The sequence below is a fragment of the Bos indicus x Bos taurus genome, unplaced genomic scaffold, assembly GCF_003369695.1.
Source record: "Bos indicus x Bos taurus breed Angus x Brahman F1 hybrid unplaced genomic scaffold, Bos_hybrid_MaternalHap_v2.0 tig00000255_arrow_arrow_obj, whole genome shotgun sequence".
In the NCBI taxonomy this organism is placed as follows: Eukaryota; Metazoa; Chordata; class Mammalia; order Artiodactyla; family Bovidae; genus Bos; species Bos indicus x Bos taurus.
In genome coordinates, this window is record NW_020867178.1 from 2,844 (window position 1) to 29,413 (window position 26,570).

The 26,570-nt window shown below is 45.0% G+C and overlaps 1 protein-coding gene and 1 non-coding gene across 2 annotated transcripts; one reads left to right on the forward strand and one right to left on the reverse strand.

Annotated features, from left to right (window-relative positions):
* On the forward strand, window positions 1-26,516 carry LOC113888622 (monoacylglycerol lipase ABHD6). The gene is made up of 8 exons (XM_027535666.1): window positions 1-119; window positions 10,613-10,769; window positions 12,147-12,260; window positions 13,651-13,783; window positions 16,784-16,941; window positions 20,230-20,284; window positions 20,560-20,660; window positions 25,428-26,516. Exons 1-8 carry the CDS (start codon window positions 1-3, stop codon window positions 25,602-25,604), a joined length of 1,014 nt encoding a protein of 337 aa, XP_027391467.1. The 3' UTR covers window positions 25,605-26,516.
* On the reverse strand, window positions 14,351-14,458 carry LOC113888624. The gene has a single exon (XR_003510020.1). It is a non-coding gene; the product is annotated as a U6 spliceosomal RNA (small nuclear RNA).
* Window positions 26,517-26,570: the final 54 nt, after the last annotated feature.

Here is a 26,570-nt window from a genome sequence, read left to right on the forward strand (position 1 = left end):
ATGGATCTTGACGTGGTTAACATGTTTGTGATTGCGGGTGGGACACTGGCCCTTCCGATCCTGGCATTCGTAGCCTCTTTTCTCCTGTGGCCTTCAGCCCTGATAAGAATCTATTACTGGTAAGTTCATTTTACAGTTCAGAATTTTCAAGGGCATCATGATCATACCGCTTTCTTTGCTTTGTGGTTGTGGCTGTTCGACATTTATCATGAAATATTCCAGACGTGGGGGCTTCCCAGGTGGCGCTAGTGGTAAGGACCCTCCCTGCCAGTGCAGGAGACATAAGAGACATGGGTTTGACTCCTGGGTTGGAAAGATCCCCTGGAGGAGAAAATGGCAAACCTACTCCAGTATTCTTGCCTGGAAAATCCCATAGACAGAGGAGCCTGACGGGCTACAATCTATGGGGGTCGCAGAGTCAGAGATGACCGAGTGACTGAGCACTCATTTCAGACTTACAGAAAAGTTGAAAGGTGTCCTTTTTGTCCTTGGGAATGTTGGGAATGTTCCTGAAGAATTGGTACTGGTAGCTTCTCCCCAGGTAAATTCTTCCAGGTTTCCAATGGTGTCTTTGCTCAGGAGACCACTCTCTCTCCCAAAATCACTGATTCTGCGTGCATTCGTAGGAAGGCATTTGGTTTTTCTTGGTCATTGGATTCTGATCCAGTGATGTTTTGACAGGTATGGTGATAATCACTGAAAAATGAGTTAGAAACACCAGAATCATGGACATGGCATGGATAGGACAGAATGTTTTTTGATTTGTCTAAAAGTGTTCATTAGTAAAGTGACAGGAAAAAAGTTTCCAAAGCTTCTGTCATTCTTAAATCATTCTCATGCTTCTTTCCTTGTTAGCACACCACCTCTAGTTTTCTTTTGTGTTTTCTTTAGAGTAAATGACTTTAAACAAAATCTTACATTAATTTCTGAGTGACATAAATATCACTACCTTTAGTGGAAAGCTTGCCATCCTTGCCACAAACAATAAATTAATATAAAAAGTAAAAATGAGCACAATGCTTTACACTCTGTTCATGAATTCTAGTCTAGATACCATTGCCTGCCAAGGATTGACTCCTTTCTCTTTGTTACAAAAGCTGAGAGGTGTGAGAGTTGCAGAGCTTTTCTCCTTTGATGAAAGCAGGTTTATGGTTGAAAAGAGAGAGGATTTTCTCATGATGTACTTCAGTAACTTTTCATACCGCAGTCCATTTACCAGAGAAAATCACCCCTCACACGCGCATGAATTTATCCCATGAAGGCGGAAGTACTGAAATCAACCTGGTCGTCTCTGTGCCATAGGGAAGCACACTGAGATTTAACCAGGACTTCTGGAACATAGGACTACCTTCTGAGCCCCACAAGGAAGAGTGCAGGGAAACTGTGCTTGTGCCCTTTATCCACCCTCCCTTCTGGCTCCCTTTTGTTCATTAGAGTGTGGAATTTTCCGCCTGCCAGCCAGGCTCTGATCCTTGAAAAGAAGCTAATTGAACAGAAGGGAGCTTTCATCTTTCACTCTCTCTTGTGGGGAGGTGATGACCCCTTTAGTGGGTCACCCAACACCCACCTCTGTGTTGGTGAAGCTAAGACTCTGGCTGCTTAGAGGCCATTGCCTTGCAGCACTCCAGCACAGCAGGAGTGCTGTGGGGTCAAGACGCCTATGGGACCCCTGACGGGAGAGACCAGAGTGGTGTGCCCCACTCAGTCCTGCAGAGGCACTGTGGACCTGCACACACAAATTCCATGTTTCTTAAGTCAAAGTGAAGCAGAGGGTGCAGCTCCACGATGTGTCCCATAACCTTGGATGTGGCTGCAAACAGAGGTGTGATGTTCCACCCAAAGGCTGTTTTCTACCAACCACGTGTGGAAACCAGCCTCGTGCTGCACAGTCCCCACCCCCAAGTTCCTCAGGCCATCATGGAGAAAGCTTTAGGACTGTTAGAATAATTTTGATGCTTGATTTTTCAAGAGAAAATTAATGTCATTGCAAATAATTGACTTTTTGAGTTAAAACTAATGTGGTTTAGACTTCACATTTTAAAGCATACATTTAATTGGTTTTAACATATTCACAGTATTGTGAATTACCACCATCTAATTGAGAATATTCTCATCTCCCCTCAAAAGAACCCCTATACCTGTTAACAGGTACTCCCTGTTTTCTCTCTTCATCCCCGGGCAACTAGTAATCTGTCTCTTTGGATTTTCCTGTTGGTGACATTTTTGTGTCTGGCTTCTTGCACTTTTCAAGGCTCACCTGTGCTGCAGCATGTATCTGTACTTCATTCATTGTGATGACTGAATAGTGGTCCATGGTATGGTTTATACCACATGTGATTCATTCAAATGGACATTTGTGTTGGTTCCACTTTTTGGCTATTATGAAGAATGCCTCATCGCATAGAATTCACTTTTATTAACAAGTGAAGTTCAGTGAAGTGGAAGTCACTCAGTCGTGTCTGACTCTTTGTGACCCCATGGACTATACAGTCCATGGAACTCTCCAGGCCAGAATACTGGAGTGGGTAGCCTTTCCCTTCTCCAGGGGATCTTCCCAACCCAGGGATCAAACCCAGGTCTCCTGCATTGCAGGCAGATTCTATTAACAAGTAATACCAGCAAAATTCAGAGAGGCCCCACAGAGAACACTCAGCCCTTTATTTCACCCCACAGACGCATGTGACTGTAAATCCTGCCCCGGCCTGTCACTCTGCTCAGAGCTATAGCTGGAGGATGAACACAATGCTCTTTATTTCATGAACTCGGCCACACAGGCCAAGAAGCAACCCCAGTTGGCTGTTGGATGGAAATCCTGGAAATCCTTGCGGATTATGCCGGGTAGTGTTGTGGCATGGGGGCTGTGATTATAGTATTAGAACCCATAATACCACTGCAGAGAGCTGCCCAAAGTCCTGTGAGCGGCTCCCCCCACCCACCGAGACGCACAGCCTGTTTCCTTCAAATCACCTCACCGTGAGTGACGCTGACACAGTGGTTGTCATAGGATGAGCAGCTTTATGTCAGTCCCCATGTCCCTTAACCACAGCTACTCCTCCAAAGGCCTTCAGTCACTCAGCTGCCCGTCACCACCGCCTGTAGGTTCCCCCTGCAGACTTGGCTTAGTTTAGTTAATTTTCAGGATCGCAACATGAACAGGAACAGCAGGCAGCACGGGTAACTGCTGTTGCCGCTGCTTAGTCACTCAGTTGTGTCCAAGTCTTTGTGACCCACTGGACTGTAGCCGCCAGGCTCCTCTGTGCGTGTGATTCTCCAGGCAGAATACTGCAGTGGGTTGCCATGCCCTCCTCCAGGGAATCTTCCCCACCCGTGGATCGAACACACGTCTCCTGTGGCTCCTTCATTGCAGGTGGACTCTTTACCGCTGAGCCACCAGAGGAGCCCACAGAGGTAGCTGGGCATCCCAGAGACGCCGAGCCTCCCTGCTGAGTGAGCACGCAGGTGTGAGGAGGGCCTCTCAGGTTCCCTCTGTCCCCGGACTTCCCTGTGGGTCTCCTGAGCTCCTCAGGGCTCAGCAGCAGTGTCCCCAGTGGGCCACAGCCAGTCTTGGCAACAGCCCTCTCTGGGTCTAAGTGTCCCTGGAGTGTGGCCGGCACAGTCCCACAGTGGTGGGGACTGTGGTTGCTCCTGCAGGAGGCACCATGTGCTTGGCCAAGAGAGTCCACAGAGAGCCATGCTGAGGATGCCATTGCCACTGTGGGTGACATCAGGGGCCACTCTGGTTTTCATTGTATAAGCTGTCAGTACTGTTCACAGGATGAAAAAAACTGACATTTTAAAAGATTTTTGTTTTCCCAAAGAAACTCAGTTGTGCAATCAAGAAATCATATAAGTAAGAAAGAAGCAGATAAGAATTAGAAAAAAAGAAATAAACTGATGTTTCAGATGGTTTGATTGTGTACATAGAAAGTCTGGAATAATAATGATATCTGTCGATTATTTATTAGAATTAAAAAGTGAATTTGGCAAGATTGCTAAATACAAGATAAGTTAGCAGGGACTTCCCTGGCAGTCCAGTGGTTAAGACTCTGTGCTTCCACTGCAGAGGACATGGGTTCATGGTCTGGGAACTAAAATTCCACATGCTACACAGTGGAATTAAAAATAAATAAATTTAAAAATGAATAAATAAATAAAGATAGTTCAGGAATGTTGGCTTGAGATAAAGAAAGTCCAAAACCTTGCATTAGTCAACATGGCAATGTATTAAAAAAAAATCAGTTTTATTCTTATTTTATAGCAACAAACAAAAAGAACATTTAAAGTCTTTTACTGATACCATTTACCATAAGGAAAGAAATAGTGCTATCTTTTACAACATGAATGATCCTTACAAACATAATATCAAGTGGAAGTAGTCAAATACAAATAAGAACTTACTGTATGATAAAGTCCTACACATGTAAAACCCTCTTGTTTGAAGGGGAGCCAGTGGTCACCTTTAGGAGGTAAAGCATCTGTGATGCTACTCGTAGTCTAGACCCTGATCTGGGTGGCAGGTGGTGGGCTCATTCCCTCTGTGCAGATTCATCGGGCTGTACACTTATAATATGTGTGCCTTTCTATATTCTTTATACTTCCGTGGAAAGTTACTCTAAAAAACAAAAGTGAAGGATGTAGAGCAATTGGGTCCCTCGTATTTTGCTAGTGGGAATGTGAAATGATGCAGGCATTTTGGAATACAATCTGGGAATTCCTCAAAAGGTTAAAAAAGGTTAAAAAAAAAAAAAAAAGCTGCTATATGACCCAGAAATTCTACTCTTAGGTGAAATGAGAACACTCAAGAGAACAGAAAACATATATCCACAGGAAAACTGGTATATGTATGTTCATAGTGGCATTATCCCTACGAGCTGAGAGGTGGAAACAACTCAAATGTCCATCAACAGATAAGTGGATAAACAAATGTGACCTATCCATACAATGGAATATTATTTAGCCTGAGAAAGGCATGAAATACTTTTGATTTCTCCATCAAATATGAATGAGAGTCTTGGTGGGTAGAGTATTCGTGGTTGTATGTTCTTCCCTTTGATCATTTTAAATATATCACACGATTCCCTTCTGGCTTGTAGAGTTTCTGTTGAGAAATGAAAAACTTTCCAGAAAAGCAATAGTTAAGAGAATTCAGCGCCACCAAACCAGCTTTATTAAAAATGCTAAAGGAACTTCTCTAGGCAGGAAACATAAGAGAAGGAAAAGACTACACAAAATAAACCCAGAACAATTAAGAAAATGGTAATAGGATCATATGCATTGATAATTACCTTATCGGTTCAGTTTAGTTCAGTCGTTCAGTCGTGTCTGACTCTTTGCGACTCCATGAACCACAGCATGCCAGGCCTCCCTGTCCATCACCAACTCCTGGAGCCTACCCAAACTCATGTCCTTTGAGTCGGTGATGCCATCCAACCATCTCATCCTCTGTCGTCCCCTTCTCCTCCTGCCCTCAATCTTTCCCAGCATCAGGGTCTTTTCAAATGAATCAGCTCTTTGCATCAGGTGGCCAAAGTATTGGTGTTTCAGCTTCCGCATCAGTCCTTCCAATGAACACCCAGGACTGATCTCCTTTAGGATGGACTGGTTGGATCTCCTTGCAGTCCAAGGGACTCTCAAGAGTCGTCTCCAACACCACAGTTCAAAAGCATCAATTTTTTGGTGCTCAGCTTTCTTTATAGTCCAACTCTCACATCCATACATGACTACTGGGAAAACCATGGCCTTGACTAGATGGACCTTTGTTGGCAAAGTAATGTCTCTGCTTTTGAATATGCTGTCTAGGTTGGTCATAACTTTCCTTCCAAGGAGTAAGCTTATATGTAAACACATTAAATGTACCAAGTACAAGATGTGGACTGGCTGGGCAGGTGAAAACCTGTGTACATATGCACTTCTACTTAACACATCACTCTACTTAACCCCCCAAATTGTATGTATGTATTTATATAGTTAGGTTAACCATGTTTCCATTATGGCTTGCAACTGTAATTATCTTTTATTTTTTGTCTGGCTATTGACTGTGAAAACTGAGCATCTTTTACTATTGTGGATATATAACTGTTATTTGCTTAATCCTATTGTATCATGATGGGTCAACCGAAAATGACAGAATTCTGTATCACTTACTACCATTTAATAGAAAATCCTGTAATCATTTTTTAAAATCCAAAAAAAAGGAAAAAAGGAATGAAGTACTGATACATTCTATAATGAATGAACTTGAAAACATGTTAAGTAAAATGTATCAGACACAAAAGGCCACATATTGAATAGACCCACTTATAGAAAATGTGTAGAATCCATAGAGACTTGAAGTGAACTAGTGGATGCCAGGAGGTGCAAGGGGAGGGAGATGGGAAGTGAGTGATAATGGGTATGGATTTCTTTCTCTTTTTTATTGTGGTAAAATATACACAATACAAAATTTACCTTTTTAACTGTTTTTTAAGTGGGTAGTTGAGTTTCTTTTTGATGGAAATGTTCCAGGATTAATGGTGATGGTTGTATAACTTTATGAACACTAAAAACTCATCAGTTGTACTATTTAAAAGGGTGAATTTTAGGGTATATAAACTGCATTTCTATAAAAAGAAATGAATATTCAACATCCTTATTATTAGGGAACATGCAAATCAAAACCTCAGTGATATACTATACACACATTAGGATAGGTGTTAGTTTTTAAAAAAATGAAAAATAGCAAGTTTTGGTGAGTATGTAGAGAAGTTGGAACCCTTGCACTTTGCTGGTAGAAATGTAAAGGGGTATAACTACCATGCAAAAGTTTAGGGGTTCCTCAGAAAGTTTAACACAGAATTACTCTGTGTGCTTGTGTGCACGTGTGTGCACTCAGTCATGTCCAATTGTTTGAGACCTCATGGACTGCAGCCCGCCAGGCTTCTCTGTCCTTGGGATTTCCCAGGCAAGAATACTGGACAGGGTTGCCATTTCCTCCTCTAGGAGATGTTCCCAACCCAGGGATCGAACCTGCATCTCCTGGCTTGCAGGCAGATTCTCCGACACCGCTGAGCCACTGTGGGAGCACCATTAGGATTACTATATGATCCAACTCTTCTACTTCTGGGTATATACATCAAAGTATTGAAAGCAAGGACTCAAACAGATCCTTATTTACCAATGTACATAGCAGTGTTATTCATAATTGCCAACAGAATGGAAATAATTCAAATGTCCATCAACCCATGAATGATAAACAAAATGTGGTATATACATACAATGGGATATTATTCAACCTTACAAAGGAAAAAAATTCTGATGTAGTGTAGAAAATGGATGAACTTTGAAAGCATTATGCTAAGTGGAATAATCCAATCACCAAAGAACAGATACTGTATGATTCCACTTATATGGCTGTCATATGTGTTACAAAATTTTCCACGTTTCTCCCTTGAATTTTGGCAAATGATATATTTGAAGGACAGAATCTTTTTTATATAATACTGAAACTGCCATTTATTGGCTACTTCCTGTGTGTTGGGCTGTGTGTTGAACAAAACTGTAAATGGCTTATCTCATTAAAAAAAATTTTTTTTTGGATTATCTCTTTTAGTCTTAACTGTATCCTCAGTAGAATGCAATAGTTTTCCATATTGTAGATGAGGAAATTGAGTTTCATGATCATATAGCCAAAAAATGAATGAACTGGGATGTAAATGAGTGAACAAATTCATGTTACCATGTCATGACTTAGAACTTTGAAATATGCATATTTTGTCATAAATAGAGCTGTTAAGCTAGCCAATTTTATTGTATCTTTAATGTTTTGAATAGAGAATATATTCATTGAAAAAGTACTAGAAAGAACATGATAAGTCTCCCTCCCACCATTGTTCCTTCTCCATCTACCTTCTTCTCAAAAGTACTTCATACCTCCGCTCCAGATACTCATATTAATAGCATCTTGTATATGATCCCATGCTTTTTGTATGCAAGTACAAGTAAATATAAATATTTATCTTCCTCTCCCTCTCCCCTTTTTTTTATACAAAGGGGATAAAGTTGATCCACTTAGGCTATTTGCTATTGCATGTCTTGGCTACCTCTTTGGTACAAAGTGTACCACAAAGTCAATCTCTGATTGAATTAATTATCTTCCATCTTGGAGGGATTCTTCATGCAGAGTGTTCAATTTGTTTAGATGGTAATTTCATATTGAAATCATTTTCAGGCCAAACTCCAGCACTGCCAAGTCTTATGTAACCAACAGAAGCTGAGCTTTCAACCAACTGCCATATGTTGTAAGGAGTAAAACCAGAGAACAGATAAGATAATTCTTAAGAAACAAGTTCTTACTCCCAAAGTCTGTAGGAAAAATATATTTGGAGTGGACGGCAGAGGAGGGCATATGACTTATATTGAGCTTATGTACCATAGTGGTAATAATGTCTCTGCAAAATCAAATGTGTATTACCATAAATTCTGCATCACAATTAAAATCCACACTATTTTGTGGTTTAATTTTTTGTCAGTTAAAATCCAATTCTTGAGAACAATCAGCTTCTTTGAAACCACAGTATCACTAAGTATGAGAAAGGTTCTGTTTGGCCAGCCCTGGTCTGTAAGTGATTCCCTGGACCCAGGAAAGGGACCAGGTTTGCAGAGCCCTGAAGACAAGGGATAACACCCCAAAATATGGCCTCATTTCCACTCCATGTTCATTGGCCAGGCAACCATCAAAAGCAAAGGCCACATCTCCCAATTCCTGGCAAACAAATACTGTATCACCTTATAAACTGATTGCTTCTCTGAGGTGCCCTCAGCTATATTTGTGGAAAAACTTGAAGAGCAAGCTGAGGAACAGCTGTCCTTCTATGAGACTGAAGAGGTGCCCTGCAGGAATCTGGATGTTGTGATAGAGATAATTGTTCAGGCAGAGGAAGCCGACGCTGAGATTACTAGGAAGCTGGAGAAACAGGAGAAGAAATGCTTGAAGAAGAAAAAGAAAGGCTGGTTGCAGTTCCCTTCACATCTTTGGAAAACTACAGCAGTGCTCAGGAGGAGTGCCAGGAGACGAGTGCAAGACCGAAAAGAAGAAAGTGGAAGCCTCAGGAGGCCCATCGGGAGGATAGAATGGAAGAGTCATCTGTATCTTTCTCCAAACCCAAGAAAAAGAAATCCTCTTCCAAGGAGGAGCTGGTTAGTAGTGATCTTAAAGAGACAGCTGGCGGTGGAAGTCTTCCCAGAGGAAGATATCTTTCCCAATAGAGGAACCAGTTAGTGACCGTGAAGAGTCAGGAAACAAGAGTGTCCCCAAGAAAAAGGGGGAGATTCTCCCCCAGGGAGGAACTGTAACCAGTGGACCTGAAGAGGTTGCTGCCAGCAAGAGCATCAGCTCCCAGGGATGAGAAAGTTCCTAAAAGCTGTCCCAGGAAGACTAGAATGGATGTTTCACTGACAGATCAGGCCCGTGGAGATGTCTCACAACCCATCCCCTGTGTCCCAGTGAAAACAAACTTCCAAGAATAGATAAATAAATAAGGCTAAGACTCAAATGCAGAGATTTTGTTGGTTGAAACCAGCTTGCTCAGATAGAATCACAAACAGGCAAATGTGTTTCTCACAGAGAGGCAGTCACTGGAATCATTCAAGACAACAGCTGTGAGGTGTGTGGAGTCCTGAGACAACAAGGAATTCAGACATCGCCGGTCAGTCTCCGGTTGTCCTCTCTTCCCATGCAGGGATGTGTGGGCGTGGAGTAACCTCTCCACCAGCAATGGCAGCCTTGACGACAGAGTCTGATTCCTCATCTCCACAAATAAACAGCGAGTTGCAGGTGATAGGAGGGAACACACTTTATCTTTAAGTCTTTCGATGCATTTCCTGCCAGTTAAAGTGCCTCTGTGGTAAGGTCTTCCAGGTCAGCTGCACTGCGCCCTGTGGCACTCAGGCCCACGAGTCCACGGCTGCTCGGCCCAGATTTTAGGCTTCGGTGAACATGGCCCACCAGGAGCTGCCAGCCAGCTCTCTGAAGGGGAGGCCACCCTTGTCTTGGCCTCTCCAGAGTCCTCCCCAGGCTTACCACCAGCCGTTTTGAATTCTCCTGAAACTCAGCTGAGCAAGGCACATACCCGTGAGGTCCCACAGCCTTCTTTGCCCTGTGATTCAAACTACTAGAAATATGTATTAACAGAGGATTATTGTGTATCATGCTTTTTTTTTTTTTTTTAGTTCTACCAGTTTATTGCTACCAACCCGTCACCCTCCACCCTCATGCACACATGCTCAGTCATGTAATCCCATGGACTGCAGCCTGCCAGGCTCCTCTGTCCATGGACTTTTCCAGGCAAGAATACTGGAGTGGGTTGCCATTTCCTTCTCCATGTGTCATGCTTCTTAAGAAAACGCCCCCTTTTCCCTTCCTGATAGCGTGCTTAGGAATATTTATACCAGAATATTCATGTAAGGTACTTTCTGGAATGGCCTGACTTAGTGGTCCTCGAGGGTGACTGTGTAGAGGACGAGGGCTGGGAGAATCATTGCTCTTAATTCGAAGTAAAGCTGTACAGAGTCCGCCTCCCGAAGCTGCTTCTCTGGCGCTCGCTGACTTTGATTTTGCCTGTATTTCCGTCCCCAGGTACTGGCGGAGGACGCTGGGCATGCAGGTCCGCTATGTGCGCCACGAAGACTATCAGTTCTGCTACTCCTTCCGTGGCAGGCCTGGCCACAAACCTTCCATCCTCATGCTCCACGGGTTCTCTGCCCACAAGGACATGTGGCTCAGCATGGTCAAGGTGGGGTGCCAGAGCCTTCCCTCCTCAGAGGGTGTCACTCAGCAAAAAAAAAGAAGAGAGGGGGTTCTACTTAAATATGATGTCATCAGCAGTGGTAGAGAGCAGAGGGAACCCGGTATAATGGCTCAAAGCACCCTAAACTAGTGTAGCATATTATTCAGATCCTTTTTCAGACAGAACTTACTGAGCTGAATGTTGTTTATAAAATCAGTGCCTCACCAATGATTTCACCTTATGACTATTTCTTTGGAAAGTTTCTGATACTCTGCTTCATATTTGGACTGTCATGGCTATCAAAGGCCAGGTTTTGAAAAGTCATTTCTGTATATTCCAAGATTCCCCTCTTCTTCCCTTCTCTGCTTCTCCTTCTCTCTCCCTGTCTCCTCCTCCTCTCTTCCTTCCATTTCTGCTTTCTCTTTTCCTTAGCCCTTTAGAGAGCAGTCTTGATCTGACAGCTTTCTGGGATGGTTTCTCAAATCACTCATTTCTCTCCTGGTTTATTTGGTTGTGTCAGTTTGCTTTAGTTGGTAAAAGTGAACAGCTGGTGAAGATGGGGGCTGGGAGAGGTCTGGCAGAGAAGGACCCCAGGCTCCCACCTCAAGCAGTACCTGACTAATCCCAAGCATGCTCTCCATTAGGACGAAAAGGCTCACACATCCCCTAGTTTCTTATTTCCAAAGTTCAGTATCAGGACAGTCATCGTGCTTTAATGAACCTCTGACTTCCTCTTCATCTTTCATATAACTGGTTAGTTGTTTATTGATAGCTGATCTATCTCAAATTCCTGGTTAAATGTGGCATATATTTAAATGGAAGAAGGTGTTTAGGATAAAAATACCTAGGGAATTAGATCGTAATGTAAAAAAAAAAACAAAAAAAAAAAGAGTTGAGACCAGAACTAGGGTGATCAGACATGGTTCTTAGGAGAAGTGTTGCTCCTGTGGGCTCTGAAACTGGCTGGGGCTCTGGGAGAACAGAATCACCCAGTGTATTAATAGTGGCAAGTTGGTGGCTGCAAGACTGGGATAAGCATAGAGAGGATGAGGGAAAGGAGAAGGAGGCAGGGCCTGCCAGCTGGTGTCAGGAAAGAGCAAAGGACACAAGCTGCTCCCCGACCTCTGCTCTCCCCTTTCCAGTCATCCCGAGGCCTCTCCCATTGTGTATTAGACTGTGGGGGCTTCTGCTGTCTGTAAGGCTCCTGGCAGTGTTTATTCATGTCAGATGTTACTAGGGGAAGACACGGGGCGGTTTAGGTTCCTCCCTCCCCAGCGGGGAGGCTGTCCAGGTCACTTGGTAAGTGGGGGGAACCTCCCCAGAAACATGGGCGGACATGCTCCGCACACCACATTCTGACTCTTTGGTCATGTGTGTCCCCAGTTCCTCCCGAAGAACCTGCACCTGGTCTGCGTGGACATGCCAGGGCATGAAGGCACCACTCGGTCCTCACTGGATGACCTGTCCATAGATGGGCAAGTCAAGAGGATACACCAGGTAAGCAGAGAGGCTGCACCAAAAAACTGCCCAGGTGGGTCTTGGCCACCGTTGCATCCCCAAGTCTGAAGAACAGTCAACGTGGGTTCCGTTTTGACTCATAATTGCAAACAAAATGGCAGCAGCCCAGGGTATCCCCGGTCAGCCATAGAGGGCCAGGGCTTATTGCTGACTTCTTTCAACCTATTATAACTGTTTCTGGAGAAATACAGTCTCATTTTCTCAACTCTTCAAAAAGGGAGTTTAGAATTCCTCAAGACCGTTTATTTTTTTAGAGTGTATTTTTTTGGTTACCAGCTGCTTGATGATGGTAACAGCATGTCTGCCTGGTTGTGGAGGATGGGGAGGGTGATCTTTTCATTTTGTTCTGATTTAGTATCTTTCTTCAGCCCTGTCTGACTGAGCTTTCAAAGTCATGGGGCTCATGAACCATTTCAAAATTTAATGGTTCATACTCTTCAGGTTGACATTAAATATTTTCTCCACTCAAGGATGTTTATTTAATGTCTGCCCCTCTCCTCTCTTTAAACTGTGTATTACTTGGAAGCAAGGAACCTTGTTTCTTTGACTTTTGCTGTATCCTGAGCAGCTGACCGTGGTTGCTTGTACATAATAGATATCCAATAAATATTTTTTGGATGAATGGGTAGATGTAGGGGATAGTTGGTTGAATGATTGGATAGAGGGAAAGTTGGATGGATGGTTGGATGAATGGTCGAATGGTTGAATAGATGAATGGATAGATAGTTATATGAATGGATATTTGGATGGTTGAATAGATGGATGGGTGGATAGCTGTATGAATGGATGGGTGAATGGTTGGGTAGACAGATGGGTAGGTAGTTACATTAGTGGACGTTTAGATGGATGAAAAGTGCTGTAAATTATAGCCAGTCAGCAAACTAGGGCCTGTGGGCTTCATTTGATCTGTCACTGAGTTTTGTAAGCTGTTTATTGGAAGACAGCTGCAGTCACCCGTTTACATGTTGCCTTTGGAAGACAGCCACATTCACCCATTTACATGTTGTCTTTAGCTGCTTTTGTGCTACAGCAGAAGAGTTGAATAGTTGCAGCAGAGATAATAGGCACGCAGAGCAGAAAATATTTACTCTTGGGATCTTTATTTTTAAAATTTGCTGGCTCATGAATTTGAGGGATCTTTGTTGATTTTACACTTACCAACGAGCCCTCAATAACCCATGTCAGGTAAAGAAGAGTACATGCATGTAACAGGGCTCATCTGGATAATCTAGTAGATTTCAGATCCCCTTTCATCAATAGCCCTTTTCTGCTTGTCCCCATGGGAAGTACAAAAGTTTTCAGCTCTGGAATCCCCATTGTCATTGTCCACAGTTGTGTAACCAAGCCCCTTTCTCACTTCCCTTCCTAGTTTGTAGAATGCCTCAAGCTGAACAAAAAGCCCTTCCACCTGGTAGGCACCTCCATGGGCGGCCACGTGGCTGGGGTGTATGCTGCTCACTACCCATCAGACGTCTGCAGCCTGTCCCTTGTGTGTCCTGCGGGTGAGTTGTAAGACTCAGATCACCCTGTGAGTGATGTGGACGCAGAGGGAGCTGAATCTCTGAAGAAGTTAATGGTGGTTTCTGCTGTGACTGTCTTTTTAGAATCATATTTTTGACAATATTGTAGAGATACTAAAAAAGTTTGCCTTAGTGGTACAATCAAGCAATAGTTGCATAACCATAATTGTAACTATATTGAGCTTTAAAATACAGAGCCAGCTTTGTCTCACAAAGAATCGGAGCTGGTTATTTTAAAAGTGTATAAAACTTCACAGCATGTAAATACTTTGAAGTATAATGATAATATTAACATCTAACATTTTATTGAATTTTTATGAGCTAAACTCTTTATATGGATTTAATCCTTGCCATAACCTTGTGAGGTGAAAGTACTGTTATTATGTGTCTTTCTTTTTTGGCTGAAAACTCAGAGATCTTTTGTCATTGCAGGCTTTTTTTTTAAATCAACAAACTTTGGTGTCTGATCTTAAATGTGTTCATGTCTACTTGAGCTATAACATGTCCTCAGAAATTATGATCTGAAGTTGGATTTTTTTTTTTAATTTTTAAAATATGGAACACTTCATGAGTTTGCATGTCATCCTTGCACAAGAGCTATGCTGATCTGAATCTGTATTGTTCCAGTTTTAGCATATATGCTACTGAGATGAACACTAAAATTGGATTTAAAATTTATATACATATATATGTATATAAATCTTCATACTTGAATTTATAGTATGTTAGTAAGAAAAATGTTTCTCTCTTTTTCCTTCTCTTGCTTCCCTCTTCATCGCTGGTAATTTACTGGAGTATGGTTTACACATAGTAAATTGTCCAGATTTTCAGTACCTATCTCAGTGGCTTTTTACCTATGTAATTATTGTCCAGATAAGGATAGTATGCCCATTTTATAGGCGCACATTATGTTAGTGCTGGAGCCAGGATAGGAACTGGCCCTAAGCTATCTGACTCCAGAACTCAAGCTGTGGGTTTTGGAGAAGTCCTTTCATATTCACTACCTCTTTTATATGACTCATATCCATTACCTTCTTTACCCACTAGAACCCAACCATGAACTGAACTTGTGCACCTTCTACTGAAACATAACTAAATTTATCTTTGAAACCTTTCAACTCATTCAGAAAGTTAAGTTTTCAGGTCTAAGGCAATGGCACCCCACTCCAGTACTCTTGCCTGGAAAATCCCATGGACAGAGGAGCCTGGTAGGCTGCAGTCCATGGGGTCGCCAAGAGTCGGACACGACTGAGTGACTTCACTTTCACCTCTCACGTTCATGCATTGGAGAAGGAAATGGCAACCCACTCCAGTGTTCTTGCCTGGAGAATCCCAGGGACGGGGGAGCCTGGTGAGCTGCTGTCTATGGGGTCGCACAGAGTCGGACACGACTGAAGCGACTTAGCAGCAGCAGCAGCAAGCTCGTTGAAATTGAAGGCAAGTTCCCAAAGGGTTTTCCTTTCCCAAGCACTGTGTCTGAAGTCGTTTGATCTTATAATGATACAGTCTGAGAATTGGAGGGGACTTACCAGGTGGTCCAGTGGTTAAGACTCTGTGCTTCCAAAGCAGAGGGCGTGGGTTCAATCCCTGGTTGGGAAACTAAGATCCCGTATGTTGCACAACTCAGGCAAGAAAAAATGAAGAATTGGAGCCCTCTGGAATGTTATTAGATTTTAAATCACTTGTGGAAGGTCAGCTCTAACTGACTAACTGACTTTTTTGAGTGTATATTGATTTGCCCAGAGAAGAGTTTTATACCTGAGTTTCCATTAGAAAGTTATAATTGAATTTGTTTGTATGTAAAAATGAAAAGATACACTTTTTTTTTTAGTTTGAAATAATTTTAAATTTATAGAAATGTTGCAAAGATAGTACCCTTCATCCAGTTCTCTCCTTTAACAGCTTACATAGCACAGCAAATTTGTCACAACCAGGAAACCAACATGGGTGTATTACTATTAACTAAAATCAGGCTTTATTTAGATTTCATTAGTTTTTCTACAATTGTCCTTTTCTTTTCCAGGATCCTATTCAGGATATACCACATGACATTTAGCTTAGGATTATTTTTAAAGCAAAAAGAAATAGATCATGTAATCTGCCCATGGCATCATGAGAGCTGCACGATACGCACGTTAGATTTAGAGGAGTTGCTGAATATAGGAGATTTATGAAATGTAGGTTTCTCTAGCACAGTGTGGCTTCCACTGCCTCTCTTTCTAAGCTCTAGCTCTTCAGCTAAGTTAAACACCTAGAAACTTGTTGAGTGTTTGAAATGAAATTAATTTTACGCCCCTTCATAGACCAGCTTGTGTGAACTCTCGTGTCCTGTGTCAGGTGATAGAAAATAATGGTCAGTCTCAAGGCTCTTCCGGCTCCGGATTGCCTAATGGTCCCCTGGAGGAAGAGGGACTGTGTAGAGGGCACTCCTGCCCTCCTGCCCCAACGTGTGGGACAGCTCCAAAGGGGACTCAACTTTCACTGCATTTTATGTGCTGACCCCAAATAAGAGATTGTTAAGTGGGTCCAGGCTGAAGGAAGGAGTACTCAGTCAGTCCACTCTAGTCATGCATTTCACCAGGTCTCCTCTCAACCCTTACAGATGTGTGAGAGGGGCTCAGGCAAGTTGTCTTCTAGACTCTCAAACTCTTCTTAATTTTGGTCCTACGGGTGAATCCCGTGGCAACTTAAGTGCAGATTCTGATGAAAGAGACTTAGGGGAGGGGCTGAGGTGCTTATGGGCTCCCAGTTTGCGTAGCCAGCCCTTAAGATGTTCTGAAGAAGAAAATTTTTTTCCTGTGTTTCTCAAATTGTGGTTTTGACTTTGAGCAAGGATGCCAGTACCAATTAAAAAGAAATCTACCAGTGGAAAGCACCTAAGATACATTAGGTCTGGGGCTGATTTTGGAAGTTCTCTATATACAATGGGGTTTGGTAAGAAGGTAGATATATTGCCAAGCTTTTTTGGTTTGAATCCCCCAGGTCTGCAGTACTCAACTGATAATAAATTTGTGCAACGGCTCAAAGAACTGCAGGAGTCGGCCGCCGTAGAGAAGATTCCCTTGATCCCGACCACCCCGAAGGAGATGAGTGAGATGCTGCAGCTCTGCTCCTACGTACGCTTCAAGGTGCCCCAGCAGGTACCGTGGCCTCCACGGCAGTGTGCCTGCCTCTGCCCAGTGCTCAGGTGGCCAGGGCCAGCATCCCCCAACGTTCCCTCCTTGTCCTCAGCTTCCATTCATTCAGCAAGTGCCATGTCTGCGATGTATCCAACACTGTGCTTGGGCACCCTGGGGAAGAAATGAGACAGAAGGCCAGGGGGAGAAGCAGTCAATTAACAAGACAGATAATTTCACACTGTAGTAAGTTTTCTAGAGGAAATGAAGATAGTGCTGTGCTTGAAAACAGAGAGGCAGGAGAAACTTTGATAAGCCTCTGTAAGAAAACAGCCTGAGCAGGGATGCATAAAACAGTCAAGTCCAAGATGCTGGAAGGAGAGGCCAGGGTGACTGGAGCCCAGAGTGTGAGGGAAAGAATGGGTTGAGGTGAGGTTGGAATAGTACACAAGGGCTGAATCAAAGATTCTCATTAAAAAAAAAGTTTCAGGGCCCTTTTAACACCCTTAAGAATTATTGACAACCCCAACGAGCTTCTTTTTATGAAAGCTGTAACTATTGATGTGTACCACATTAGAAATTAAACCCCAGGAGAACTTAAAATACAAGAATACACAAGTACTCATTTCATTAGCTGTCAGAATGGTGACATTATCCATCATTCTGTAGACTCTGAAAATCAGCATGCTTTTGAGAGAATCAAAGTGAAAAAGGCAAGCGACATTTAGTGTTATTATGAAAATTGTGTGATGTCTTATAATCCCAGGAACCGCTTTGAGAACCACTAGGCTGGATCATGTAGAACTTTTAAGAGATTATGGGAAGGAGACTGGAGTTCTTCTAAATACAGTAGGAGAAACACTTAAGAGTTGTAGGGGAACACAGACAGAAACGGAGAAGCCCGTTAGTGTGCTGTGTTACTCCAGGATGAGGGTGTAGACGGCGTAGTAGTAGTGGAGAATGAGATCCGAGAAGCTTTGGAAGGAAGGAGGTAGGACTTACTGGCCAGTGGGAAGTGGAGGATGAGAGAATGTGAGTCACAGGTGACTTCTGATACTTTAGTTGGATAAAGGTAGTGTTTTCTTCCTCCTTTAAAAAATTTTTTTATTATTTTCTGGCCACGCCACGTGGCACGTGGGATTCTTGTTCCCCAGCTAGGGATCAAACTTGTGTTCCATGCAGTGGAGACATGGAGTCTTAACCACTGGACTGCTAGGGAAGTCCCAAGGTAGTGTTTTCTGAGTAGGGGAAGGGGAGGGAGGGTGGGATTGGGGCATCTGCTAAGAGCTCCATTTTGGATATGCTAAGTTCAAGTTCCCTGAGACACCATCACATGCAGGGGTCATGTAGACAGTTAGAAATATGAGTGGAGCTGAGGGAAGTCTGGCCTGCGCTGTAAAATGAGAGCCATCAGCCAAGGATGGTATTAAAAGTCATGGGTCTAAATGAGGTTGTGCAGGAGATAGTGTGGGGAACCGAGAGTCCATGAGTGAGACCTCACAACAGCACATTCTCTCACTCTGTCTCAGGAGCTGGATGCTGCCTGGGGTGGGATGGGTCCTCCTGGGAGCTGAGAGAATGGGCTCTGTGCAGAGGTCGTGAACATGACTCATTAATGGATGTGGCCCATCTCTGAGGAAGCATCACAGAATCAGATTCTGTGGCATGTTCTGTCCATGAAGTTCTCTTTTCAGTCATGACTTTACACTGGTCCTCTCTCAGCACTGATCTCTTTCCAGAATAGAGTAACCAAGTAGGGTTTTAGAAAATTCCATGTTTTGAGTTGTCAGAGAAGTGAAGACACTGGGGAAAAGTAATGCAGATCCCAAAATCTTGCCCTTGTAGTCAGGGAGGAGCCCCTAGGCACTCAGCCTACTGTGTCACGTTGTGTAATGACTGTGTTGGCTGCCTTGCGTCTTCTGTTCCTACCTCAGTAAGAGCAAGGACTGTGTCTTCGGTTGTTCTGTTCCCAGCCTGCAGCAAAGTGCTTGCATGAAATAGGTCCTAGGTATAGAGGGGATGGATCAGTGGACGGGAGGAAGCCTGAACAATGCAGAGATGGAGAATGGATGTGTGGGGAGATGCAGGGTACAGGGGTGCATGAACGGATGTGTGTGCATACATCACTGATTTAGGGGTTTAGAGAGATGGATGGCCGAGTACATGGATGGATGGGAGGGTGTCTAGAAATGGCAGAGATGGAGGATGATGGGTTGGTGGATGGAGGACAGATGGATACATGTGTAGATGTATGCATATGTGATTCAGAGGTGCTGCGTGGGTGGGTGACGGATAGGTGGAGGTCTGCATGAAGCAGGGATGGAGGATGGATGGGTAGCTGCAGGCTCAGTGGACACACGGATGGACATGTGCATGTCTGAATCAGAGGTGTAGGATGGATGGTAGGCAGGGGTGCGGAGCAGAGGTGGAGGGTGGATGGGTGAATGCAAGATGGAGAGATGCGTGGGTACAGGATGGACAGTAGAACAAAGGAAATATCTGATGCTGAGCACCGTGTTTGGACAGTTTGCCATTGGTCTCACCTCTGGGCTTCCACTTCCAGAATAATCAGATGCTCCAGCGGGTGGGTTTCATCCAGAGCAATTATGACTGGGTCTTCCCACTTCAGTCAGCGCGCAGGACTCCTGAGAGTGTATTGAAGGGGTTCAGTCCATTCCTAGGGAAATGAGAGGAGTGACGGCTGCTAATGTGGCCCTGGGACCCTGCCTCAAGCACCCTGAGGTGGGGAAGAGGCAGGCCGCGTTCCCTGGCCCCAGCACCTCTCCGGGTGGTCTCCCAGGTCCAGGAGCCCTGGCCGTCGGCATGTGCTGCAGCGCCACAGCCCGCCTGTCACGCAGTGAGCTCAGGACACCGAAAGCCTTCCCAGAACTTCCCCAGTGGTTGGTTTCACTGCTTAAGAGGCCCATCATCCCCAATAGTTAATTTTTTTTTAATAGACCTTGTTTTATATTGGGTATCACTGAGTAATTACTTGATATTATTTTCATTCTGATTATGTCTCAGGATAAGCAGAGAATTCCTCATAGGTGAAGCAGCTTACATGCCACCGGGGTCCTTTGGCTTCACAGTTATTCTCAGAGTTCCTTCCTTATGAGAAAGAAAAAGCCTCTTATGAACCTAAGTCCCCATTACACTGCATGGCCATCAAGGGAATTTGGAGACCAGGCCTTACAAACCTTGACAATGCCCGAAACTGCTGGCCTTTGATTTCCCCTCTTTGTCCCAGACCCTTCTGAGGCCTGAGAATACGAATCCTCCCTCGCCTTCTGACTTTGGGTTATTTATCCCTAGATCCTGCAGGGCCTTGTTGATGTCCGCATCCCTCACAACACCTTCTACCGAAAGCGTAAGTAGCCCTGTGTTGACCTCTAAGCCTGTGACACATCTTATGGGTGGCCTGCTCGTCTTCCTTACATTTCTGAGACTTTGAGAGTTTTCTGGGACCCCTCAAGAAAGACACAGTGCCTTAGACTCAAAGACTATATACCCTGTATATATCCTGTATATACATAGGGACCCAGCAGGGAAGCCCTATATATATACATACACACTATCTAATTTCTGTACTTGGTGGTGTCCACAGCACAGCCCACACTCACTTTATTTTCCTTCCTTACGAAGTGTTTTTGGAAATCGTCAGTGAGAAGTCGAGATACTCCCTCCATCAGAACATGGACAAGATTAAGGTCCCCACGCAGATCATCTGGGGGAAACAAGACCAGGTATGTGGCGCGTCCCTGGGGCTGCCTGTGCCAGTTACACTAGCCTCCAAGGACAAACTCGTGGTCCTTTATGAAGGGAGCCTGGCTGCTCTCTGATACCAGGGAGAGGTGGCGCACGCCTGGTGCCAAGTGCCGGCCTTCACAGGGAGTTGAGGGCAGTGACGCTGACCTCTTAAAATGTAAGACAATTTGAAAGCATTTTCATAAATTATCTTTCTCAAAGCCAGATAGTCACATGGTACAGAAACCTTGTAAGACTACGGAAAGATGGATAAGAGTACACTCGGTCTCTTTGACATCCTAGATCCCAGTTCCCATTTCTTCAAGGCAGCACTTACAGTTTGTGTGTGTTTCTTTTAAATTTTCCAAGGCAGCGGTTGGCACACGCTTTCTCTAAAAGGGCCAGATAGTAAATATTTGCAGCTTTGCGGGTGATAAGTTCCTGTTCATCTATTCAGCTCTTCTGTTGTGATGGTGACATGCAGAGCAAATGGCAGGCAGAGCTCCCGGGAGCCTGCAGTCACAAAGCAGGCAGGGGCTGTTGTTTGCCTGTTTCTATTCTAAGCATTTATCAGTGTGCATAAAGAAGTGTTGTGTATAAGATTTTCAGACATGCAGTATATACAGTTTCGTACCTTAATTGCTTAATATATATGAGAAATATGTACCTTGGAAATCATTTAATATCAGCTTGAAGAGATCCACACATTCTAGTGCTTTAAATATTTTATTTTGAAAGAATCTCAAATTTACAGGATAATTGTAAAAGTAGTACAGAGTACTCCTGTATCTGCCTTTACCCAGTTTCATCAGTTTTAACTGCTTGTTCAAAAGTTCACGTGCTGTAAAATTTACCTTGTTGCCCACCCCACTGCGGCCCCGGTGCAGAATGCTTCTGTCATCCTGTAGGTTCTCTCTTGCCCACTTGCAGTTCATCTCCATTCCTGCCCCAGCACTGTTCAACCACTGACCTGCTTTCTGTTTCTGAAGTCTTGTCTAGAATTTAGTTATCTAAAATTTTCATAAAATGATATTTTACAGTGGTGGTCTTTTGCATCTGGCTTCTTCCACTCAAGCGTGATGTTTCTGAGGTTCATCCATATCGTCGCCTATGCCAACAGTTTGTTCCTTTCTATTGCTGAGTGTCATTCCATGATACGTATGTGCCACATCTTACTTACTACCAACTTTTTAACATTTACCGCCTCATCTAGGCAGGTCTAGAAATATGTGTTTTGGGGCCATTTGGAGTGAGCTGCTTACGTCACGTCCCTTTACCTCCAGTGCTTCAAGGGGTATTTACTGCAACCCAGAATATTATCTCACATGATCACAGGACATTGTCACACCTGGGACATGTAACATTGATGACATAGCTTTTAACTAACGTACAGTCCCTATTTCAAATGGATTCCTTGTTCCAGTGACGTCCTTCCTAGAGTGCTCCTCCTCCTGCCCCTGTAGCCAGGATCACATGCTGCATATTTTGTCTTTTTAGTTTCCTTTTATATAAAATGATGCCCACTTTCTGCCTTTATCCTTCATAACACTGAGATATTTGAAGAGTGTGGGCCAGTTATTTTACAAAATATTCCTCAGTTTGAGTTGGTTGGCTGTTTCCTCATGATTAAATTCGGGATACATATCCCTGGCCAGAATATCTCATGGGTAGTAAGACTTCACATCCTCAGAAGGAGAATGTCTTTACTTCAGTGGTGGGAATTTTTAAAACTGTTATTTATTTTGGGGGCTGCACTGTATGGCATGTGAGATCTTAGTTCCTCAACCAGGGATTGAAACGGTGCCCTAGGCAGTGGAAGCCTCTTAACCTCTGGCCTGCCTGGGACATCCCAGTGATGGGAATTTTGATTGTGACATCTGATTTCTTCATTATAGACATTATTTCTCCACTTGCAACTAATAAGCAGTCTGCAGGGAGGCACTTCGAGACCATGTGGGTATCTTGGTCCTCATCAAACATTTCCCTCTAGATTTACCATCTGTGAATGGTTGTTGCCCAAAACAAAATTTTATGTTCTTTTTGGGAGCTGCATAGTACTCCATTACCTGCTGCATTAGTGCCCTGTTGATGGTCACTTAGGTCATTTTCAGTTTTTTGCCGTTAAACCACACCTTGATGTGCACCATTATACGTGTGTGTTTGCAGTGTGAGAGCGTATCTGAGGGTCAGTTCTTGGATGTGGAATAGCTTGATCAAAGCTTTGTGCGTTTTAAAATGCTGACGGGCTCTTTGACAGGCTTTGTCAGATGGCTCTGTTAGTTTGCTAGGCCTGCTGTAACCAAGTACCGCAAATTGGGAGGCTTAAACAACACAGTTACGTTGGCTGCCAGTTCTGGCATGCAGATACACTGGGGGCTTTCCTGGTGGCTCAGATGGTATAGAATCTGCCTGCAATGCAGGAGAGCTGGGTTCAACCCCTGGGTCGGGTAGATCCCCTGGGAAGGAAACAGCAACCCACTCCAGTATTCTTGCCTGGAGAACTCCAGGGACAGAGGAGCCTGGTGGGCTACAGTCCGTGGGGTCACAAAGAGTTGGACATGACTGAGCGACTAACACTGTGACACCGGTTCTGGAGACTATGATCCAAGACCCAGGCCTCAGCAGACTGGTTCCTTGTGGGAGCTGGGAAGCAGAGCCTGTTCCCTGCCTTTGCCTGAGCTCCTGGGAGTTTGCTGGTGAACTTTGGTGTCCCGTGCCTTGTAGACGCCTCACCCTGGCCTCTGCCTCCATCTTCGCATGATGTCGTCCCGGTGCCTGTGCATCTCTGTGTTGAAACCTCTCATTTTTGTAAGACGCCAGTTACGATAGATTAGGGGTCCACATACTAGGTTAGGAGTTCACCCTGCTCCAGAATGATGTCATCCTAACTAATTACATCCATGATGACCCTGTTTCCCAGTAAAGTCACATTTTGTTAGAATTTGAACATATGAATTTGGGGAGGGGGCACAATCCATCCATAATAAACCTGCCAATGAAATACTGATTTATACTTAAGAAACTCCCTTTTTGTCTGCAGCCGTTCTTTAGAAATCATATCTTACTGAATGTTCTTGAAAAGTTTAAAACAAGAGGTGGTGGTGGGAAATGGAGCCTTTATAAGGCCCGCAGGCAGACAGAATTACACCGTCTGTCAAAGGGTATCTGGTCGTCTCACGCTGTTGACCATCGTGAGAAGGGAAATGGGAGCAAAGCTGTCCCTGTTGAGAGAGCGCCCCTGTGGACGCTGAGGTGAAAGCCACCACTGTGAGCCCTGGGCAGACTGCACATGCCCATCGCATGTGTGGTGTGAGCAGAGGCAGGAAGTCAGGCTGCACCTCAACTGTCCTTGACTGTGGGAGGCCCAGGAGAGGAGACTGGGGAGAAGCCAGGTGTGCCCCGGCGCAGGGGGCAGGAGGGGCAGAGGCACCGGTGTGCAGCCATCTCAACATCAGCCAGGCGCCCGAGAATGCCCAGCACGGGAACCAGGGCGTCAGGAGCAGGGAGGACTCATCTGCCCCCTTCACAGCAGCCAAGGGACTCTGTGGACGCCTGAGCAGAGACGCGGGACTCAGGTGGGGCCAGGAGGCGGTTAGTCAGTCAGAAACCAGAGCTGGGACAGTGACGGCCTTGCTTCATCTCAGATCCCCAAGGTGACCTGGGCTCTCAGGGACCAGCAGGGAGAGGCGAGATCACGTCATGCTCCCCGTCAGCTGTTCCTTCCTGTGTTTTCTCAGCCCGGGTGCCCTGCGCTCTGCTCACCCCACTTCCTGGTGGGCAGCAAATCTTAGTATTACCAGTCTGGGTTGGGGAGAATAAAGCTCAAAAGCAGACAGTGCTCGAATTTGTTGGGATTTTGCTTTTGGCGTTAAGGCCAGAGCGGAGGGGCCGCCTTCTCTGGTCTGGGGGGTGGTGAGGTGAAGGTGAAAGCGGTGAAGCGAAGAGGGTGAATATAAATCTGACCCTGAAGGAGAAGAAAGTCAGTTAACTGAGTTGGTAATAGCAAGGTGTAACCCAGGTGGAAATGAAAGGGAGTTTGAAAACCTGGAAAAATGGTGGGCTTCACTTGGGAAAAGCACTGGCTGTTATTCACACACTTCAGGGTCTGAGGTCACGCAGCTCGGGGATCCCCTGAGGGCCTTCAGGAGCTAGTCCTCTGGCTTGTGATAATTCGTGTCTGCCTCTTGCATCTCTCCTGTGTGGCCTCCTCACAGCTTGGCCTTCCCTGGACCAGCTGCAGGGTGCATTCTCCTGGCCCAGCCTGATCACGTCCCTGTCCTTAATACAGCCCCAAGGCTCCCCACCGCCCTCAGACTGAGACCCGACTCCCAGCACGGCCAGATGTACTCCCCGCTCACACGGCTGTCCCTTGCACGCACCATCCTCCCACCCTTGTGCGGGTCCCTCTTCCACGATCCCCCTCCCTTGTGGCTTCTCAGCTCCCAGGATCCTCCCCCATCAGAGTCTTTACCACCTTGCGCTGCTCTTGACTGCTTTCCAGTCTGGCTTCCCCACCACACCAGGGCATCCTCAGGGCAGGGCCTGTGTTTCCAGCACAGTAACCCTGCAGCAGCACACCTCCTGCCACCGAGCTGCAGAGTAAAACGTGAGGCACGTGGTTACTTCCATCAGACAGCTACAGGCCCCAACACCGGAGTGACTTGGTTCAAAAAATCACCCCTGCCAGGCCTGGACGGGAGTTCTGTCCACGGAGTGTGTTCGGGCACCTGAACCCTTTCCATCTAGTTTCCTCTCTTGTCCTGCAGGTGCTCGATGTGTCCGGGGCAGACATGTTGGCCAAGTCAATCGCCAACTCCCAGGTGGAGCTCCTGGAAAACTGTGGGCACTCAGTGGTGATGGAGAGGCCCAGGAAGACAGCCAAGCTCCTTGTCGACTTCTTGGCTTCTGTACACAGCACAGACAACAGCAAGAAGCTGGACTGAGGCCCCGGCCGCAGCCTGAGCTCCACACCCAGCCTCCACTCCTGTCTCTAGAACCTGATGCGGCCACCACTTCTCAGGGACCCTGCCCTAAATGCAGAGGGAGCACCCCAGTCCCTGAGGAAGCCAGCCCCCACTCCAGCCCTGGTCTCTATAGATCCACAGAGCCTCAGGGGCTATGAAGAAATCTCCAAGATGTTTTTTCACAAAATGCAAATTCACATGGAACAACAAAAGAAACCCATCCATGAAATCTCCTCAGAAGTCCTCACGTTCCTGCTGCAGAGCGGCCACATTGGACCACTGAGGACATCTCCTTTAAGATGTTCCTCACAGACTGAGATTCCAGGTGTTTCTGTTGCTTCCGACATTCTCCCGGGCGTAGTTAGTGGCTGTTTTAGGGGCATTAGCCCCCCTTCACCAAGCCCTTGTTTATGTCTGATTGAAGTTTTGCGTCCCATGTGTGACTGCCCCCGTCAGCTGCAGGACCGTGGAGGAGCGCGTCAGGCTGGAGGAAGTACACGCGCAGAAGACACGGTGTGCCTCAGCAAGCTTGCAGAGCAGCAGGAGCACAGGGGGCTGATCTGACCGGCACTCTGTGTCACATGATGTTCCCCGTGATCCTGGGTGGTGCAGTACAAAGAACCCTGGCAGGGTGGGTTTCCTGGGCATAATTTATTATTAAAAAAAATAATAATAAAGCAATAATATTCTAGACATCTATCTAAATAATCAGACTCGGGTTCCACTCCAAAGCACCTCTTTTCTATCTTGCTGTGCTACTGAAAAACCTTCCTTTGGATGTTTGTTAATGAATTCTGTGAATTCTGTGAACAATAATGTAATTGAAAATCTAAACTGCTGTAAAAGTGACCACAATGACATGAAATAAATATAATAAGTCTAGATCAGCAACATGCCAGTGGTTTCTGTTTCTAAGCTCTTAATGAAGTGCAGTGTTGGCAGGTT

Excerpts from the sequence above, each read along its gene's own strand:
- LOC113888622 (XM_027535666.1), top strand. The coding sequence starts at position 1 with ATGGATCTTGACGTGGTTAACATGTTTGTGATTGCGGGTGGGACACTG. Across the intron at positions 10,770-12,146 it reads TGTGGCTCAGCATGGTCAAG|TTCCTCCCGAAGAACCTGCA; the intron begins GTGGGGTGCCAG and ends GTGTGTCCCCAG. Across the intron at positions 20,285-20,559 it reads CAACACCTTCTACCGAAAGC|TGTTTTTGGAAATCGTCAGT; the intron begins GTAAGTAGCCCT and ends TTCCTTACGAAG.